The sequence below is a fragment of the Kogia breviceps genome, chromosome 20 (assembly GCF_026419965.1).
Source record: "Kogia breviceps isolate mKogBre1 chromosome 20, mKogBre1 haplotype 1, whole genome shotgun sequence".
In the NCBI taxonomy this organism is placed as follows: domain Eukaryota; kingdom Metazoa; phylum Chordata; class Mammalia; order Artiodactyla; family Physeteridae; genus Kogia; species Kogia breviceps.
The window spans coordinates 15,590,861-15,612,379 of NC_081329.1; the positions used below are offsets into that span (position 1 = coordinate 15,590,861).

Sequence of the window (21,519 nt, forward strand, 5' to 3'; positions counted from 1 at the left end):
AAATGCACCACAAAGCTTGTGAAAGAATGTTCATTGGAGTGTTGTTTCTAAATAGTGAAAAACTGGAAACAAAAGTAGACATCAATAGGATGTTAGATTAATTAAACTAAGGTCCACTGATACTACAGAAGACTATGTTGCAGCTAAAAAAGAACTGTATTTTATATATACATATACTATAAAACATATGCACAGTAGCATCTGTGAAGGAGAATGGGATTATGAATGAATGCTCAGAGGGAGTTTACTAGTAGTGTTTCCTTTATTTAAAAATGGGGGGCTTTCCTGGTGGCGCAATGGTTGAGAGTCCACCTGCTGATGCAGGGGACACGGGTTCGTGCCCCGGTCCAGGAAGATCCCACGTGCCGCGGAGCGGCTGGGCCCGTGACCCATGGCCACTGAGCCTGTGCTCTGCAACGGGAGAGGCCACAACAGTGAGAGGCCTGCGTACTGCAAAAAAAAAAAAAATGGGAGCACATTCATCTTTTACTTGAGTAATTCAAAATAAGTAGCATTCCAAAAGAAGTTGTGAATAACAACTGAATTTTTTTTCATTCACAAAAAAATTGTTTTTCTTACATTAGTGTGGTCACTTTTAATGTTCTATACTTCATTTTTTTTCAACCTAACACAAGCTAAGCAAACCTAAATGAAAACAAATCACTCATTAATTTTATCAGAAGTTTTTTGGCTTCCAAAAATCGTATAAATTTCAATACTTTAGGAATTCTCTCTTAAAGATATTTTTATAGTGATTATGTTACTGAGAAAAGAATATATATATATATATATATATATATATATATAAATAACAGATGAAAAGGAATGATTTTAAAAAGTTCAATCGTTCTTAGAAAGTTTTATACCTAGTCTAATAAACTGCAAAAAGCCTTTGGACCATATAAGTCAATATAGACGTGTTAATAGTTACATAATTTTACATTCATACATTCAAATGGCTTTTTAAAATTTACAACTAATAGTTCCAACTTTACTTATTTGGCCTTACTGAATAAGACAATATCGTTTTTCTTCTACATCAAGTGAGTTAAGATCTCAGCCAGAATGTCAGTCTCAACTCTGGCTCTGACAATGGTATAACTCTGGTCAATTAACAGCTTTAATCTGTGTATCTGCCTCACTGAGATGTTACCAAGTTCTACGTGATATAGAACTGGGGTCTCCAGCAAAAAAACCCCAAACAAACCTGCTTTTGTAATAGTTATACTGGTACACAGCCATGCTCATCTGTTTGCATATGGTCTATCGCTGCTTTTGCACTGAGTAGTTGTGACAGAATCTGTATAGCCCATAAAGCCTAAAGTATTTACTAAGTCACCCTTAGAAAAAGTTTGCTGGTCTCTGATAATATGGCATGAAAAGTGCTAAGCATTTAAACCTGGTATATAATTAGAACTCAATAAATGTGTACTAGTATACTTATACCAACATAATTATCAAACACATAAATTTTACCTTATAAAACTGTCCATTTGACACTTTTTTTTTTAGATACAAGCAGTATTTACCTGCACCAATGCAACAAGATCTTGTAACTGTCTAAGTTTCTGTTTTGCAGCCATAAGTCTATTGATCTTCTGTTCAAATTCAGCGTCTTCAGGAGCCTCATCAACCAGACTGCTCCTGTGACTAGACAATGAAGCTCCACTGACTGCTTCGTCTTCTGCTTCTTCCTCCTCCTCCTCCTCATCTTCTCCTTGTGCAACGTGAATCCCCTGTTCTCGTTCTCTATTGTATCGACAATCTGCTGAAAACATGTACCCGTGAAATCAATAATTTAATAAACTTAAGAGTACTAAAGAAAGGAATTCCACTTCCCAAGAATAATATGGTAAAATTATCTGTGAATAGAGTCAATCATACCTAAAGAAGGAGGCATGTTTAGAGCCCTTATGTTGGCAGCAGATCTGTTGTTAATTTCACAATTAGAATTAACTGATCTCCCATCTCTATTATTAGAAACACACTGTGCATTACAATTACTATTTACTTCGTTCCAGGTGGCAGCTACTTGTGGATTTCTAAAAGAAAGAAAACAAACTGAAGTTACTTAAGGTAAAAAATATATGTAATAATTTAAAAAATCAAAGTTTTAGAACTGCTGAATAAAATAATTCCAGACTATGAACATCACTGGCTATTTCCCCATTAAAATCATCCTCTAAATAAACGGCTCTTGCTTTTCACTAACTTCTCCTATTCACAAATTTAAGAAGAAAAACATCTAAAAAAATCAAAATTACAGCCAAAAAGAAATCAAAATTACACCTAAAAATAAAGAGGTAGGAAAATCAAGTTACATACTTCTTATGATTAACTTTTAGTTGATCTAATAAACAGCAAATTTACTAAACTACTGTATTCAGTACTTCCCTATTTGTTTTTCTTTATAGAAGAAGTAAGAGTACACTGACCAAAACAGCAGACTTACAGGAGAAAAGCTTAAATAAAAGGCAAACTCTATTGAGGTTTCTTTTTTCATATTAAATGTACTGTGAGGGTGAATACGTTAGAGAAACAACTTTAAAAAAAGTTCTTACCGAATGTTAGTAACAGGTTCAGAATTTTCATGCTCAGAATCATATTCTGACTCTTCAGTTTCTTCTTCTTTTGTGTTTTCATTTACAGCATCTGTCATCATATCTGATGTTTGCTCATAATAATGAACTAATTCTCTTAGCTCATTCAGCCTCTTTCGAACTTCATTTAACTTCCTGATAAACAACAAAAACAGTTATATTAACACCCATTTCAGCAAACTAAAGCATACACTATTTTCATACAGTAGCAGCCAGCACAAACAAAATTAAACCCAGTCCAATATCCAGGGAATGTGACTATAATGAATGTAATTTCAAGTACAGGTTATTCAAAATGTCATCACCTTATTTACTTCTGTTACGGACAAAAGCATAAGAAACCCTCTTCCAAGTTTTCACTTTAAGCAGGTATAGATGTTAACAGCTTAAATCTCAATGTCAAAAATATTCCTATGTTTCTTAATAAGTATCAAAAATGTGAAGTACTAAATATTCCATTAAAATAGTACCTCTTAGGCAAATCAGGTGTGCAGGCATTACTGAGCATTTACAGAAGGTTCCCAATTTGTCTACAACATACAGATCTACATGTTACCATACCATATAACATGTTTACCAAAAGGAATAATTAGGTTGTTGAGTTTTTACTGAGTCCCAGGAATTATGCCAGTGTTTTCTAATCCTTAAAACACCTTTATGAACAAATACATTATGCCAGGTGAAGAAAAAGAGGCTTAGTGAGGGCGCTATTTGTCCACAGTCACACAACCTTGTGAGATACAATTTCAGGGCTGCCTGACTCTAGAGCCTGGGCTCTAAACCATTTGAATACAGAAATCTTTTAACTGTAGTCCCTTTATTTGGAAAACAAGAATACATTAGCTCATAGAAATTACATGTTATTACAATGTCACATTTCTCTAGGACAACTCAAAGATGCACATATAACACACCCACTTATTCTACCACACCACTTAAGAATGTTTTCCATATCAAATTAACTCAGTTTTTCCAGAATTTTCAACAAAGAAAATCCTCCCAAGATTTATCCCCATTATTCAATTCTCATCTATGTCAACAATGTTTGTAGAAATGTTTTACTGGAGTTTTTCAGCTGGATTTGGGTGGCCTTCATTTTCACTCTGATTCTGAGAAACTAGAGAAGCGGCAGGATAAGGAACAGATGATGTGAGGCTACTGGAGTCCCCACTGACAGCTGGCGCTAAGCCTGCGGGAGCAGGGGGCGCTGCGGCCATGCCTCTCTGATCCACACTCCTCTGTGCAGAGGCTGAAGAAGGCACAACTACCAAAAAAAGAAAAGACCAGTTACCATAAATAAACAAATACAGCATCGAACGACACATTCACAGTCGGCTCAGACACAGAAAAGTAAAAGTCATTAACAATCTTCAATCCTGCAGCTTTAAAATGTGAAACTTAAGGATATAAGCAGGCCACTTGTTTATTAACCTGTCCTTCAACCAAACAGAGTTAAAACAGAAAGGAAAGAATACGGAAAGACAAGATGGAAACCAACAAGAACTACAATATTCTACCTTGAGAAAGTACTGACGAGTACTCCTCTGATAAACGTGGTTCCAGGTTAGGTTAAATAGAGCCACTGCATATGATGTGCAGGCACACCATCTACAAAACTTTACAGGGCAACCCTAGCTGATTAGGTCCTTGAGAATGTTCCAGTCCAGAGGGATTCTATCTGGTCTCCAAGATGGAACTTTTCTTGTTCCAAAAGATAAAGCAAAATTGTTAAAGTGACTGTGGTACATAATACCACGGATACTGCTCAGCAATAAAATTTTCTAATTAGATGATGATTAATCCTCTAAGACAGCTCTTGAACTATATTTTAATTACTTTTCTGTGCACACAGGTCAGACAAAGATTTCTTATGCTTTCAAGGGTAATAAATGAAGATTAAGAATCTTTGTGCTTCTCTCTCTACCAGTTTATTTTTTCTTTTTATTTATTTATTTCTGGCTGTGTTGGGTCTTCGTTGCTGCGTGCAGGCTTTCTCTAGTTCTGGTGAGCGGGGGGGGGTTACTCTTTGTCGAGGTGCACGGGCTTCTCGTGGTGGCTTCTCTTGCTGTGGAGCACGGGCTCTAGGCACGCGGGCTCAGTAGTTGTGGCTCGCAGGCTCTAGAGCACAGGCTCAGTAGTTGTGGCACATGGGCTTAGCTGCTCCGTGGCATGTGGGATCTTCCTACACCAGGGCTTGAACCCGTGTCCCCTGTACCGGCAGGCGGATTCTTAACCACTGCGCCACCAGGCAAGTCCACTACCACTTTAAAACTATCATCATGGGCTTCCCTGGTGGCGCAGTGGTTGGGAGTCCGCCTGCCGACGCAGGGGATGCAGGTTCGTGCCCCGGTCCGGGAAGATCCCACGTGCCGCGGAGCGGCTGGGCCCGTGAGTCGTGGCCGCTGCGCCTGCGCGTCCGGAGCCTGTGCTCCGCAACAGGAGAGGCCACAGCAGTGAGAGGCCCGCGTACCGAAAAAAAAAAAAAAAGAAAAAAAAAAACTATCATCATTTATCTCTTCCTCACAGTGACAATCGTCATTTGTTGCTCATGTTATCCACTGCTACAGCTGGTTTCCAGCAGTCTTTTCTCTCTACTCCTTGACTGTTCTACCTTTTGCTCTGCTTTCACTCTGTTTCCCAGAGAAATATATGATATTTTTAGTCATCAGAAGACAGAGTGCTACTTTAATTATGTGTATAAAACTAACCAAAAGGCTTTGAGTACAACTTTCGAAAAACTAAGTTTTTCTTGGTTGTGTTCATCTGTGTAGGAAGGACGGGCACTGGGGTTAGCTTACAGTCTAGAGGAGGCAGAGGAGTAGCGGAAGTCAGGGAAAAGAAAGGAGTATGTCTCAGGGCAGAAACAGTGCAGTTCTTTGAAGGTGGCAGACAACTAGGGTGAAGTACAGGGATCCAGAGATGATGTTTCTATCCCTTGTCTGTTCTTTAATAAAGACAGCATCTGGAATGCTAAAGAATAATGACCAGTTAGGGCTGACCCTACTGATTCCAATACTCAATGCTACAGCTCCTACTACCAACTGTTTGAGTAAGAGGCAGGGACCAGGCTTGGGAAGGTATGTGGCCAAGTGAGGACTAGTAACTGGACCTGAATTAGATAAAGGCAAGGAAAACATCTGTAGAGCAGAAAAGACAGTTCCCACAGTATAACTAAGATGACTATTGGCTTTCCTATATAACTAGTACAAGTATCCAAGAGTTCTGCATCTGCGGATTTAACCAAAAGCAGACAGAAAATATTCAGGAAAAAAAAAATTCCATAAAGTTCCAAAAAGCAAAACTCGAATCTGCAGCATGCTGGTAACTATTTATGTAGCATTTACATTGTAAAGTAACCCAGAGATTATTTAAAGTATACTGGAGGATATGCTTATGTTACATGCAAATACTATGCCATTTTAGATAAGGGACTTAAGCAGCCTCAGATTTTGGTATCCGTAGGGCTGTGGGTGAGGGTGCTGGAATCAATCTCCCATGGATACTGAGGGATGGTTGTATAACTATTTAACTAGTATAGCTAGGATGGCTTTATGCCTATCCTAGTCCCATCTGAGATGACTATTTTATGTATTTTAAAAAATGAAGTGTTTGGGACTTTCTGCACTAAATAAGTTTTTCATATCTCAGGTTTTTATTGTATAGATACTTTCTAAATCTGTTTCATAGTTTTAAAATCAAAGTACTAATTTGGTTCAGCTTTTCCTTAAGGAAAAATTTTGGATATGCTAAAAAGTGCAGTATTGTTATGTCAAAGTATCTAACAGTTACCTTCTCTTATATTTTTCCCTTATTTAAAATCCTACCTTCTCTTATACTTTTCCCTTATTTAAAATCCTACCGGGCTTCCCTGGTGGCACAGTGGTTGGGAGTCTGCCTGCCAATGCAGGGGACACGGGTTCAAGCCCTGGTCTGGGAGGATTCCACATGCCGCAGAGCAACTGGGCCCGTGCGCCACAACTGCTGAGCCTGTGCTCTAGAGCCCGCATGCCACAACTGCTGAAGCCGGCACACCTGGAGCCTGTGCTCCGCAACGGGAGAGGCTGCACGGTGAGAGGTCCAAGCACTGCTACGGAGGGTGGCCCCCGCTCGCTGCAACTGGGGACAGCCCGCATGCAGCGGCGAAGACCCAACACAGCCAAAAATAATAATAAATAAAATAAATAAATTTATAAAAAATAAAATAAAATCCTACCAATTTTTCAAGCCCAAATTCATTCTTTTCCTTTTCTGAATTTTACAGAACAGATCTACCATCTATTTGGCTTTACCATACATTGTCTTGTTACTTAAAAACTTTTCACATGCAAATCCTATTTCCCCACAAAAATTATAATTTTCTTGAGTAACTATGTGTTTATTCATTCACCAAATATTTACTAAGGAATTATTACATGTTGGCATATATACTTACGTGTCCTCTACCTAATACTGCTTAGATTTACTTACATGATGAATTGTTCAAATGCTCATCTCGAAGTGTATGAAGTTCTCCAAGAAGCTTGTCCATTTTTTGTTTCTTTTCTTGTAACACTCTCATTTTGCTAAAAAGCTGGACTTTCTCATCAGGTAAATGCTCTGAAACTGATGGATTTCTGCTCTGAGAAACCTCCCTAGTTAATGAAAGACTTTCTGCTTGTCTTCTATTGTCTGGAACAGCTGGAGGCTTTTTAAAAAAAAAGAAAGATTAGGCGATTAAAGCTTGCATTCTCATTTAAAAAATGCATAAATATTCTTTTTTTTCTTTTGGCTGCATTGGGTCTTCGCTGCTGCATGCAGGCTTTCTCTAGTTGTGGCAAGCGGGGGCTACTCTTAGCTGTGATGCAGGGGCTTCTCATCGTGGTGGCTTCTCTTTCTGCGGAGTACAGGCTCCAGGGCACGTGGGCTCAGCAGTTGTGGCTCGTAGGCTCTAGAGTGCAGGCTCAGAAGTAGTGGCACGCAGGCTTAATTTTAATTGCTTCGCAGTGTGTGGGATCTTCCTGGACCGGGGATCGAACTCGTGTCCCTTGTGTTGGCAGGTGGATTCTTTTTTTTTTGGTGGTACACGGGCCTCTCCCTGCTGTGGTCTCTCCCGTTGCAGAGCACAGGCTCCGGGCGCTCAGGCCCACCTGCTCCGCGGCACGTGGGATCCTCCCGGACCAGGGCACGAACCTGTGTCCCCTGCATCCGCAAGCGGATTCTCAACCACTGCGCCACCAGGGAAGTCCCCAAACTACATAAATATTCTTTATAAAAAGAGATAAATATTTGTGTAGGTAGTGCTGGTCGGTAAGTGTATACGCCTTTCCTATGCCCAAATTATATACATACTGTTTCCTGACGTGCCACCATATCTATAAAACAGTACATATATATATATACTGTTTTATAGACACACATAACTACACAGTGGGGATTCACTGGATGTTATTAACTGGATCTAAATTAAGTGTTAGAAATGCCATATTTTATATAGAATAAACCTTCAAAAACATCATTCTCTCTCTTGCCATCTTTTTAGAACCACAATCATAAACTTTAACTTCTTAACCTATCAGTTTCTCCTACCACTTCTTTCCTATTAAAAAAAAACTGATGAAACATTTAAAAAATCCACTAAGGATTAGGGAATCATATAATGAGTAACCAGCACTGAGCTTAGTCAAATTTTAGTATTTTGCCACATTTGCATCAATTCTTTCTTTAAGACAAATATAATATTACAGATAATAGCTGAAGCTTTCCTGGCCCCATTACTCTCTCAAGAGATAACCACAAACTGGAATTAGACACCTACCATCCTCATACATAGTTTTATTTTGTAATACCTATGAAGGTGTCCATAAAAAATATGCACTCTACACATTTTAAAACATAAGCTAAGTGGTATCCTTCTTAAACTTGCATTTTCATTCATTAGCTCTGGTTCATTTACTGTAACCGGTTATAGGATTTCACTCTACGTATATATCATAACTTACTAATCCATCTTCCTGTTCATGGACATTTAGATTGTTTCTGCTTTGCTATTAATACAATGCGGCCGTGAACAATCTTGCATGCATCTCCTTTTGAACAGGGTCACTAGAAAAAATGTACTAGATATTGCTAAATAATTCTCCAAAGTAGTTAGATCATCTTCTTTTATTTAAACTTGGGTCAGCAGACAGAAGATAATGCATTGTCAATTATACCCATTTCCAGTGGAGAGGTATTAATTCACCCTTTCTCACTCAACAGACTGAAATTTTGCATTTATATAATTATTTACAAAGGTCAGCAAATTATAACACTTATTAACTCTGAAATTAAACTTAAGAACTTTCTTAAAATTGTTAGTAAAACATCGCAAAAGCATAGATTCACACTAACTTAACAGTTGTGACTATTAACAATCTTTAAGGTGAAATAAGAATGCATCATCTAGGAGCATACAAAGGGGAAGTTTCTCTAATCACTTCATTCAAAGTAGATATTTCCTCTAAATTAGTGTTTCCCATAGTCCCGAGACCTCCAGCACTGGAATCACCTGGTGGGAAGCCCACCCCAAATGTATGAATCATAATTTTGGAGGTCGGGGGGTCCCACTGACCAGAAATCTATCTACATTTTTTAACAATCATGCCAGGTGATATGTATGTTCAGTAAAGTTTGAGAAGCACTGCTTTAGTTAATGTGATTTTAAATCCAGTATACCAAAAAAATGAAATTACCTGAGAATCACGAAGCTGATTATGAAAACGCTGAATTAAATCATTCAATTCTTCATTTAGTTCAGATGTGATACTGACTCCAGATAGGCTACCTGTAGTTTCTGCTACAACTGGAAAGAAAGTTAACAACTTTCATTCAAGCAAATAATTTAATAATTCATTAAAGCAAATAAATAAAAAACAACACTTTAATTTCTGAGAAGCTAAAAAGAAATGTGGGGAGGGGAAGAAATTTTAAAAACCTCAACGTAATTTGAAACTGGTTAACCCTCAGATTTATCTGCCAACCAATCATTTTATAAGTTTCCATCTAACCTGAAAATAAAGGGACACTCACAAAACTCTAGTATAGTGGCTCATCTTTTTCTGTCCCAACATTCAAGGAGGGATACCGTTACATCCCAATTAAGAATAGTGACTCAACAGTCAGGGTGCGGGAAGGTCCACCAGGTTGGGTTGGAGGCGTGGCGGGCAAAGTGGTTCGTCTAAAAAAGCACAGCTAATTCTGACCAATCTCAATCCCCAACAGAATCAATGTTCTAGTACAGGGGCTGGCAAACTTTTTTTTAAAGACTCAGATAGTAAACATGTTAGGCTTGTGGAGATACAGTTCTTGTCTCAACTACCCAATTCTGCCACTGTAGGGCAAAAGCAACTATATACAACACACTAACAAACGAACATGGCTGTGTTCCATAAAATTTTCCATCAGGCAGTGGGCCAAATCCAGCTGGCTATAGTCTGCCAACCGCTACTGTAGAACAGATAATTTATTAAAGCAGTTGCTTGTGATATAAGTCATACTAAAAGACCACAGCTTTTATCTTCCTAAGGCAGTATTCTGATGACAATTTTCATAATAGTTACTGCTCTATTACTCAACCATCCCATGCTTATCTTTCCAGCTCTAAAAGAGACAATGACTATAAACTGTTTCTGTTTTGAAGGAAAATATTACCTTTTTCAATGAGAAATCAGAATTACAGGGCGGGGTAGACTCCCACATATCCAGTCCAAAGTATTTGGGGAAAAAAAAGCAATTACAGTCTAGATGACACACAACTTGCTAGTTAAATGGGAAAAAGAACACACTTTCCCATGACAATTATGTTGCCTCTCTTATATACCTAAAGATTAAATACTGTAAGTTTGTTTTTTCGTCAGTATTCGCCTGCAAAATCTCATAAATGCAAGAGAAAATCTGTTTTCAATCATCAACCTAAAATTCTTTTTGAAATAGTACATAAAATAAATTCAAATTTAAACTCCTATTCATTCGCCTCCTGGTCCTTGTCTCATAACAGTACATTAAAAAAAAAAAAGAAAGAAAAAGAAAGAAAGATTATCTGCTTACTTAAAGGTTTATATCCAGAAATAGAAGACCCCTGACCTGGAACTCAAGAAATCTGATTCTACTAAAATTCCATATAAGCCTAGGCAAGTCACGAACTCTGTGTTAGAGTTCCTTCTCTCTAAAGTGAGAATTATAAAAAAAGCCCTGGTGACTAACCTACAGTTTTGTGGTGATCAAATGAGATGACGTAAATATAACTATTTGAAATAACATAACTATCACAAGAAAATCTCTGAAATCTGATACTCCAATCGTGAAAAATATTTTAAAAGTTCGTCATTAACCAAACTATATTTGTCATTGTTAAAATATTTTGTTTTTTCCTAAATCTAACAGCTAATGATACGTTGAATTTTGCAAGGGAAAAATGAGGATGAAAATTTGCATAATCATTATATACTATACCATATATATTCTATACAACTATATAATTATTACAAAAGAGTAAGTTACTTGCAAGTCATAAAGTTCCTTATGAAAATGCAAAATTAAATTATATATAACAGTGTTCAGAAGGCTGAGCCAGTGGGCTAGGTGTGGACAACACAATAAACTGAGTAATAACGGGGTAACCACAGTAAGGACCTAAAATGGAGAGCCCACAGGAAATAAATTATTATTAGACTGTAATGACAGACTACTAGAAAATATAACTTGGTTTTAAGTTTTAGTAAGTAACAATGTGTTTTCAACTTAATGAGAATTGAACACAACGTTTGACAATAACAAGACAAACTATAAAGTTAGACTCAATACTAAAGAATTCAATACATAGGATGGGGAAAGGTTTCTTAAACAAGATCCAAAAATACAAAACTTAAATCACTAAGATGTATACTTTAAATATCTTATAATTTTATTTGTCAATTATACCGCAATAAAGCTGAAATTTTTTTTTAAATAAAAAAAAAAGAATTCAATACTATTTCCATCTAAGTGATACATGGCTATGAGGGAAAGAAGGAGAAAGAAAAGAACATTTCTGAGTCTCAGGGAGACTGTATAGGATATAAATTTAGTTCAAAGGAACTAGTGCATACAATTAGATACCTCACTACTCATGTCAGAAGCCAAAGAAGCTTATTACGTTTATTCACTGCCTCACTTAAGGTTTTAACCTTTCCTTGGCAGGCAAGCAAAGTACAGCAATCCTAGTTAAATAAAGTACAAAAGGCAGAAATATAAGCAACAAGAGCCCTATAAATTTGAGGTACAAAAACAGAACTACATCCTGTCCCTTTTACCTCTTAAGGGTACTCTCTGATGAAAAGGAGAGCGAGCTGGCTGTCTGCACGGTACAGTACGATGGCCAGGAGTTGTCCCTGCAACCTTTTCTGCATAACCAGAGAAAAGCACAGGACAGGGTAAGCCTCACATGTAGGTTTCTAAACTAGACAACAATCAAGATCTAATTATATAATAACCAGCATCCACCTTGCAAACATATCATTATTTAGTGAGCCTTACTTATAAAAACATTCTAAGACGGTGGCATACCAGAATCATCCATCACAGCAATAGCTTGCTCTGCCTTATGCTGCAGAGCAAGAAGAGCAGCTTGTCGTCCCTGCAGAGCTCTCAGTTGCTCCTGCTGCTGTAACATCCTTTTTAATAAATCATGTTGTTTCTTCAAATTTTCTATCTCTTCCATAGGCTCCTGCTGAGGATCTCTGGCCTGAAAAATAAGACCAGCAACACTTATATCTTTTAAAATCCATGTTCCTATTTCAACTACCAACGGCAAGGTACATACATAGATAATAAATTAGTGTTAAATATACAAGCCTAGATACAGACCTGAAAGAAAAAGAAGAAGAAAATGATGACACAGAGACAGCCTGTCATGTTAAGAATTAGGTAGTTAGGTAATTTCAAGGTAAATGACCATATGCATATGCTTAGCATGAAGAAGAATTAACAAAAAGAAAATAAAGGAAAAGGCATACAAAAAGAAAGACAGGAAGGCCAACACACACACACACACACACACACACACACACACACACACACACACACACACACACATATGAATGAGGGATCCAGGCCTTACAGAAAAGGAAGAGCAGGTCATACCAGGTTAATGCCCTAAAAGTAGCCCTGGAAAAAGACCAGACTAAAAAATCTTCTGCCTCATTCCTAGAAGTGATGTTTAAAAACGAACAAAACAAAAACAAACCAACTATTTTCTAACTACGGACGGAAATTTTTAAAATATACTTTTTATTTGATTATTTGATATGAAAGGCTTTAATTTACTTGCATCACTTTATTTTATCATACAGAATATTATCTTTTGCATAAAAGATATCATTACTATTTTTTCTTTTAAAACATGCTCATTTAATGCTGAGTCTGAGGACATAAATTACTTTGAAATTCTCCCCAAGAGATAACGTTTTGCCTAAAAGAGGAACAGATTAAATAGGTGGCACTTATAAGAAATTATAAAATTTTAAATGTTAATCTTAAAACTATTCAAGTGTAACCCAACCAGAAAAAATAAAGTCAATTAATCAAAGAGAGAAATTTAAATACAACCAGGAAACAATAAATAAGACAAATTATGCATGAACTATATACCATAATGGTATTTTTCATCACTGATTTGCCTTTTAAAAAATTTTGTATCTTAAAAATTTAATGATTTTAGCTCATATTTACATAAAATATTTCTATTAACTTAGAAATAGTCAATTTTAAATTTGCATTGCTACCAAATTTTTGTTGGGGCTATGGAGACTTTAAATGAATGATCTCCCCTGGCTCTGACCAAACTTAACAAGGAAAATAAATCTCAGTGATTTCTTTTCAAAGTAAAAATACACTGATCTGTTTTCCCTATGTACATTCTATTCCAAGAAAAATTATGGAGAACACAGATGGCTCCAAAGAAATTCCCTTCTGGGTAACATTCCTTAAAAATACTTTGCAAAAATCTCTTCTCTTTACCTCCCCAAGTAGGACTCATTAGTAGTGCAAATAAGAATGAGTAACTGTGATAACTTGGCAAGCAATAAAAATAATTACACGGCTCAGAATTAAGAACTCAAAGAAAGGAAGCTCAAATAGGAAACAGAAGACTACAGTTAGAATGTTTGATGTAGGTATCAGAGAAGCCAGGTCAGTGCTCTATCCTGGACTGGCCAACTAGACTTTATGAACATGGATGAGAAATAATGTATCTTGGTTAAGCTAGTATTTACTGCAGACTTTCCAATAAACTAAAGCCATTTTCAAATCAAGTACAATTTACTCAGTTCTCTCCCATCCTATACAAGTGGAGTTACCTAGTTAACATTACATTCATTCCTATGAAAATTCAACTTCTTAGTTCTTGCTCATTTCAAGACTATTTACATCTTGAAAAAATAATTTGAAGGGTGAGAGATAACTATCAATCTGAGATAGGTAGCCATCTCAGATCTGATCCAAATTAATTTCATCAAAGTCACTGGTAAAATATAAAATCAGACCCAATCAGGTACAGATTTCAGTAGAACGACTCGGAGAAATCTCTCCAGGTTGACATCAATCAAATACTCCAACAAAGCACCAGTGGTAAATGAGTAAGAAAAGAAACATTACACAAATAAGGCAAAAAGTCATCTATGAAAAAAGAAACCCATCAAGAATGCATTATCTCCATCTAATTCATAATCCTCCCATCTCTCAAAAATAGTTTAGACCTCAAGCTAACCTTAAAGCTATCTAATATTAAAGTACTAAACAATTTAATGTTATGGTTTCTTACCCTTTAAAATGCAAACTTTTAAAGAGAACTTTAATCCTTGTTAGTCACATTTATTTGCAAAACTTTGATACTCTAATTATAAAGAATTCTGAACTTCAGATTTTTCACTAATCCAAAGATGAATTCCCAACGATTTTTGAAATTAGTGGAGTCTTATTACTGTTTAATAACCTTGGCATCCACATAAATAACATTTCAGACTAACACTTAAAAAAGATGAACTGAGGGAGATGGGTGGGAACTACAATCAAATATAAAGAAAGGGAACTCCCAGCTTGGGGTCTCTTCCCTCCGCCGTCACAGAACTGCCCTGGAGCCCGAGGGGAGGGCAGCCTCACTGAGGCTGCCAGCTCTGGAGGGGCCCTGGCAGTCGAAGCCGTGACAGTACTGGGGATGGTGAGCCAGCAGCAGCAGCAGCGCTTGGCAGCGGCAACTTGAGACTGCGCCCTGGGCAAGCCCCCCACAGGGTGGTGCTCAATTGAGAGGGGGGCTCAGTGCCTGAAGGGGCTGCCCCTCCAAGAGCAGAGGCAGTGAGAGGACCTGTGTGCACCAGTCCGCACGGGGAAGCAGTAGGGACGGAGCCCGGCACCACCTCCTGGTTCTCCCTCCAGGGGAAACCAGGAAAACAAGTACTAGCAAGAGCTTGACAAACGCCTGGCTTTGAATTGGAGACCATTCACCTGCCTACTGCTTCATCCTGGAAATTTCACTGCAACTAATAAGTAAGGGAAAAAAAATACTGAAAGAAAACAAATAACAAAATACCCCAGAATTCCTAAAGAACACTGTGTGGATGAAAGGCTCTTGGTGCTGCAGCCGGGAGTCAGGGCCTTGCCTCTGAGGTGGGAGAGCCAACTTCAGGACACTGGTCCACAAGAGACCTCCCAGCTCCACGTAATATCAAACAGTGAAAATCTCCCAGAGATCTCCATCTCAACACCAACACCCAGCTTCACTCAACGACCAGCAACAAACAGTGCTGGACACCCTACACCCAACAACTAGCAAGACAGGAACACAACCCCATCCATTAGCAGAGAGGCTGCCTAAAATCATAATAAGGCCACAGACACCCCAAAACACACCACCAGATGTGGACCTGCTCACCAGAAAGACAAGATCCAGCCTCATCCACCAGAACACAGGCACTAGTCCCCTCCACCAGGAAGCCTATACAACCCACTGAACCAACCTTAGCCACTGGGGACAGACACCAAAAACAATGGGAACTACGAACATGCAGCCTGTGAAAAGGAGAACACATACAGTAAGTTAAGCAAAATGAGAAAACAGAGAAACACACAGCAGATGAAGGAGCAAGATAAAAACCCACCTGACCTATCAAATGAAGAGGAAATAGGCAGTCTACTTGAAAAATAATTCAGAGTAATGAGAGTAAAGATGATCCAAAACATCGGAAATAGAATAGAGAAAATGCAAGGAACATTTAACAAGGACCTAGAAGAACTAAAGAGGAAACAAGCTACAATGAACAACACAATAAATGAAATTAAAAATACTCTAGATGGGATCAATAGCAGAATAACTGAGGCAGAAGAACAGATAAGTAACCTGGAAGATAAAATAGTGGAAATAACTACTGCAGAGCAGAATAAAGAAAAAAGAATGAAAAGAACCGAGGACAGTCTCAGAGATTTCTGGGACAACATTAAACGCACCAACATTCGAATTATTCGGGTCCCAGAAAAAGAAGAGAAAAAGAAAGGGACTGAGAAAATATTTGAAGAGATTAGAGTTGAAAACTTCCCTAATATGGGAAAGGAAATAGTTAATCAAGTCCAGGAAGCACAGAGACTCCCATACAGGATAAATCCAAGGAGAAACACACCAAGACACATATTAATCAAACTGTCAAAAATTAAATACAAAGAAAACATATTAAAAGCAGCAAGGGAAAAACAACAAATAACACACAAGGGAATCCCCATAAGGTTTAACAGCTGATCTTTCAGCAGAAACTCTGCAAGCAAGAAGGGAGTGGCAGGACATATTTAAGGTGATGAAGGAGAAAAACCTACAACCAAGATTACTCTACCCAGCAAGGATCTCATTCACATTCGATGAAGAAATTAAAACATTTACAGACAAGCAAAAGCTGAGAGAGTTCAGCGCCACCAAACCAGCTTTACAACAAATGCTAAAGGAACTTCTCTAGGCAAGAAACACAAGAGAAGGAAAAAGACCTACAATAACAAACCCAAAACAATTAAGAAAATGGGAAAAGGAACATACATATCGATAATTGCCTTAAATGTAAATGGATTAAATGCTCCCACCAAGAGACAGAGACTGGCTGAATGGATACAAAAACAAGACCCATATATATGCTGTCTACAAGAGACCCACTTCAGACCTAGAGACACATACAGACTGAAAGTGAGGGGATGGAAAAAGATATTCCATGCAAATGGAAATCAAAAGAAAGCTGGAGTAGCAATTCTCCTATCAGACAAAACAGAGTTTGAAATAAAGACTATTACAAGAGACAAAGAAGGACACTACATAATGATCAAGGGGTCGATCCAAGAAGATATAACAATTGTAAATATTTATGCACCCAACATAGGAGCACCTCAATACATAAGGCAAATACTAACAGCCATAAAAGGGGAAATCGACAGTAACACAATCATAGTAGGGGACTTTAACACCCCACTTTCACCAATGGACAGATCAAACAAAATGAAAATAAATAGGGAAACACAAGCTTTAAATGATACATTAAACAAGATGGAGTTCATTGATATTTATAGGACATTCTATCCCAAAACAACAGAATACACATTTTTCTCAAGTGCCCATGGTACATTCTCCAGGATAGATCATATCTTCAGTCACAAATCAAGCCTTGGTAAATTTAAGAAAACTGAAATTGTATCAAGTATCTTTTCTGACCACAATGCTATGAGACTAGATATCAATTACAGGAAAAGATCTGTAAAAAATACAAACACGTGGAGGCTAAACAATACACTACTTAATAACAAAGTGATCACTGAAGAAATCAAAGAGGAAATCAAAAACTACCTAGAAACAAATGACAATGGAGACACGACGACACAAAACCTATGGGATGCAGCAAAAGCAGTTCTAAGAGGGAAGTTTATAGCAATACAATCCTACCTTAAGAAACAGGAAACATCTTGATAAAACAACCTAACCTTGCACCTAAAGCAATTAGAGAAAGAAGAACAAAAAAATCCCAAAGTTAGCAGAAGGAAAGAAATCATAAAGATCAGATCAGAAATAAATGAAAAAGAAATGAAGGAAAGGACAGCAAAGATCAATAAAACTAAAAGCTGGTTCTTTGAGAAGATAAACAAAATTGATAAAACCATTAGCCAGACTCATAAAGAAAAAAAGAGAGAAGACTCAAATCAATAGAATTTGAAATGAAAAAGAAGTAACAACTGACACTGCAGAAATATAAAAGATCATGAGAGATTACTACAAACAACTCTACGCCAACAAAATGGAAAACCTGGAAGAAATGGACAAATTATTAGAAATGCACAACCTGCCAAGACTGAATCAGGAAGAAACAGAAAATATGAACAGACCAATCACAAGCACTGAAATTGAAACTGTGATTAAAAATCTTCCAACATGGGCTTCCCTGGTGGCGCAGTGGTTGAGAGTCCGCCTGCCAATGCAGGGGACATGGGTTCGTGCCCCGGTCTGGGAAGATCCCACGTGCCGTGGAGCGGCTGGGCCCGTGAGCCATGGCCGCTGGGCTTGTGCGTCCGGAGCCTGTGCTCCGCAGCGGGAGAGGTCACAACGGTGAGAGGCCCGCGTACCACAAAAAAAAAAAAAAAAAAATCTTCCAACAAACAAAAGCCCAGGACCAGATGGCTTCAGAGGCGAATTCTATCAAACATTTAGAGAAGAGCTAATACCTATCCTTCTCAAACTCTTCCAAAATATAGCAGAGGGAGGAATATTCCCAAACTCATTCTGTGAGGCCACCATCACCCTGATACCAAAACCAGACAAAGATGTCACAAAAAAAGAAGTACAGGCCAATATCACTGATGAACATAGATGCAAAAATCCTCAACAAAATACTAGCAAACAGAATCCAACAGCACATTAAAAGGATCATACACCATGATCAAGTGGAGTTTATCACAGGAATGCAAGGATTCTTCAATATACACAAATCAATCATCATGAGAAACCATATTAACAAACTGAAGGAGAAAAACCATATGATAATCTCAATAGATACAGAAAAAGCTTTCGACAAAATTCAACACCAATTTACGATAAAAACACTGCAGAAAGTAAGCGTAGAGGGAACTTTCCTCAACATAATAAAGGCTATATATGACAAGCCAACATCGTCCTTAACAGTGAAAAACTGAAACCATTTCCACTAAGATCAGGAACAAGACAAGGATGCCCACTCCCACCACTCTTATTCAACATAGTTTTGGAAGTTTTAGCCACAGCAATCGGAGAATAAAAAGAAATAAAAGGAATCCAAATCGGAAAAGAAGTAAAGCTGTCACTGTTTGCAGATGACATGATACTATACATAGAGAATGCTAAGGATGCTACCAGAAAACTACTAGTGCTAATCAATGAATTTGGTAAAGTAGCAGGATACAAAATTAATGCACAGAAATCTCTGGTATTCCTATACACTAATGATGCAAAACCTGAAAGTGAAATTAAGAAAACACTCCCATTTACCACTGCAGCAAAAAGAATAAAATATCTAGGAATAAACATACCTAAGGAGACAAAAGACCTATATGCAGAAAATTACAAGACACTGATGAAAGAAATCAAAGATGATACAAATAGATGGAGAGATATACCATGTTCTTGGATTGGAAGAATCAACATTGTGAAAATGACTCTACTACCTAAAGCAATCTACAGATTCAATGCTATCCCTATCAAATTACCACTGGCATTTTTTACAGAACTAGAACAAAAAATTTCACAATTTGTATGGAAACACAAAAGACCCCGAATAGCCAAAGCAATCTTGAGAACGAAAAATGGAGCTGGAGGAATCAGGCCCCCTGACTTCAGACTATACTACAAAGATACAGTAATCAAGACAGTATGGTACTGGCACAGAAACAGAAATATAGATCAATGGCACTGGATAGAAAGCCCAGAGATAAACCCACGCACATATGGTCACCTTATCTTTGATAAAGGAGCCAAGAATATACAGTGGAGAAAAGACAGCCTCTTCAGTAAGTGGTGCTGTGAAAACTGGACAGGTACAGCAAAAGTATGAGATTAGAACACTCCCTAACACCATACACAAAAAATAAGCTCAAAGACCTAAATGTAAGGCCAGACACTATCAAACTCTTAGAGGAAAACACAGGCAGAACACTCTATGACATAAATCACAGCAAAAGCCTTTGTGACCCACCTCCTAGAGAAATGGAAATAACAAAAATACACAAATGGGACCTAATGAAAGTTAAAAGCTTTTGCACAGCAAAGGAAACCATAAACAAGATGAAAAGACAACCCTCAGAATGGGAGAAAATAATTGTAAATGAAGCAACTGACAAAGGATTCATCTCCAAAATTTACAAGCAGCTCATGCAGTTCAATATCAAAAAAACAAACAACTCAATCCAAAAATGGGCAGAAGACCTAAATAGACATTTCTCCGAAGATATACAGATTGCCAACAAACACATGAAAGAATGCTCAACATCATTAATCATTAGAGAAATGCAAATCAAAACTACAATGAGATATCATCTCACACCAGTCAGAATGGCCATCATCAAAAAATCTAGAAACAATAAATGGTGGAGAGGGTGTGGAGAAAACGGAACACTCTTGCACTGCTGTTGGGAATGTAAATTGATGCAGCCACTATGGAGAACAGTAGGGAGGTTCCTTAAAAAACTACAAATAGAACTACCATACAACCCAGCAATCCCACTACTGGGTATACACCCTGAGAAAACCATAATTCAAAAAGAGTCATGTACCAAAATGTTCACTGCAGCTCTATTTACAATAGCCAGGACATGGAAGCAACCTAAGTGTCCATCATGGATGAATGGATAAAGAAGATGTGGCACATATATACAATGGAATATGACTCAGCCATAAAAAGAAACGAAATTGAGTTATTTGTACTGAGCTGGATGGACCTAAAGTCTGTCATACAGAGTGAAGTAAGTCAAAAAGAGAAAAACAAATACCGTATGCTAACACAGATATATGGAATCTAAGAAAAAAAAGGTCATGAAGAACCTAGGGGTAAGACGGGAATGGAGAAGCAGACCTAGTAGAGAATGGACTTGAGGATGTGGGGAGGGGGAAGGGTAAGCTGGGACAAAGTGAGAGAGTGGCATGGACATACATACACTACCAAACATAGTATAGATAGCTAGTGGGAAGCAGCCGCACAGCACAGGGAGATCACCTCTATGCTTTGTGACCACCTAGAGGGGTGGGATAGGGAAGGTGGGAGGGAAGGGGACGCAAGAGGGAAGAGATATGGGAACATGTGTATATGTAGAACTGATTCACTCTGTTATAAAGCAGAAATTAACACACCATTGTAAAGCAATTATACTCCAAGAAAGATGTTAAAAAAAAAAAAAAGATGATGTAAAAGAAAAAAAAATAAAATAAATTAAGAATTAAATATAAAGAAAGGGAAGAGGAGGAAATGGTAATAAAAATACCTGGGGATAAAAACATGGCAAGAAGATGGTGCATGGAATAGAAATCGAAAAAAGGAGGCCAGGACTATACCCATCCTTCAAACACATATTTTCATTTAAACGTTGTGAGTCACTTTCAGTAAGTACATTCTTAGTTTACAAATTAAAAAAATAATAACTTAAGCATGAAATCTCGAGGTGCATACAGGTAACAGATTTCAGAAAACCCATAAGTCTTCCTTTCCTCTACTCAACTGATGTTCTTCCAATAATTCTTCATGGATCCAAATATATTTTTATGGCTGAAAAGTACTTCAGTTAATATGTATTCCAAGTTTTGTCATCTGAAAGGTGAGAAACTGTAAGCCCAGAGAAGATAAAGCTGTGATTTATCCAATATCACAGTGAGGGGAAGTCAGATTTC

At 37.6% G+C, this 21,519-nt stretch overlaps 1 protein-coding gene across 40 annotated transcripts in view; it reads right to left on the minus strand.

Moving 5' to 3' along the window:
- PCM1 (pericentriolar material 1) overlaps positions 1–21,519 on the minus strand; it is a 92,708-nt gene that overhangs the window by 51,115 nt on the left and 20,074 nt on the right. For 17 of the 40 annotated variants that reach the window (XM_067022338.1, XM_067022336.1, XM_067022345.1 and 14 more), the window contains 8 exons: positions 12,162–12,339; positions 11,909–11,998; positions 9,311–9,420; positions 7,068–7,284; positions 3,663–3,864; positions 2,562–2,735; positions 1,885–2,042; positions 1,530–1,768 (listed from right to left, as the gene is read on the minus strand). In XM_067022338.1, the coding sequence (XP_066878439.1) occupies positions 1,530–1,768; positions 1,885–2,042; positions 2,562–2,735; positions 3,663–3,864; positions 7,068–7,284; positions 9,311–9,420; positions 11,909–11,998; positions 12,162–12,339 (1,368 nt within the window). The remainder of the gene's footprint in view (positions 1–1,529; positions 1,769–1,884; positions 2,043–2,561; positions 2,736–3,662; positions 3,865–7,067; positions 7,285–9,310; positions 9,421–11,908; positions 11,999–12,161; positions 12,340–21,519) is intronic. The other 23 variants (XM_067022339.1, XM_067022346.1, XM_067022344.1 and 20 more) reach the window with 3 other exon arrangements.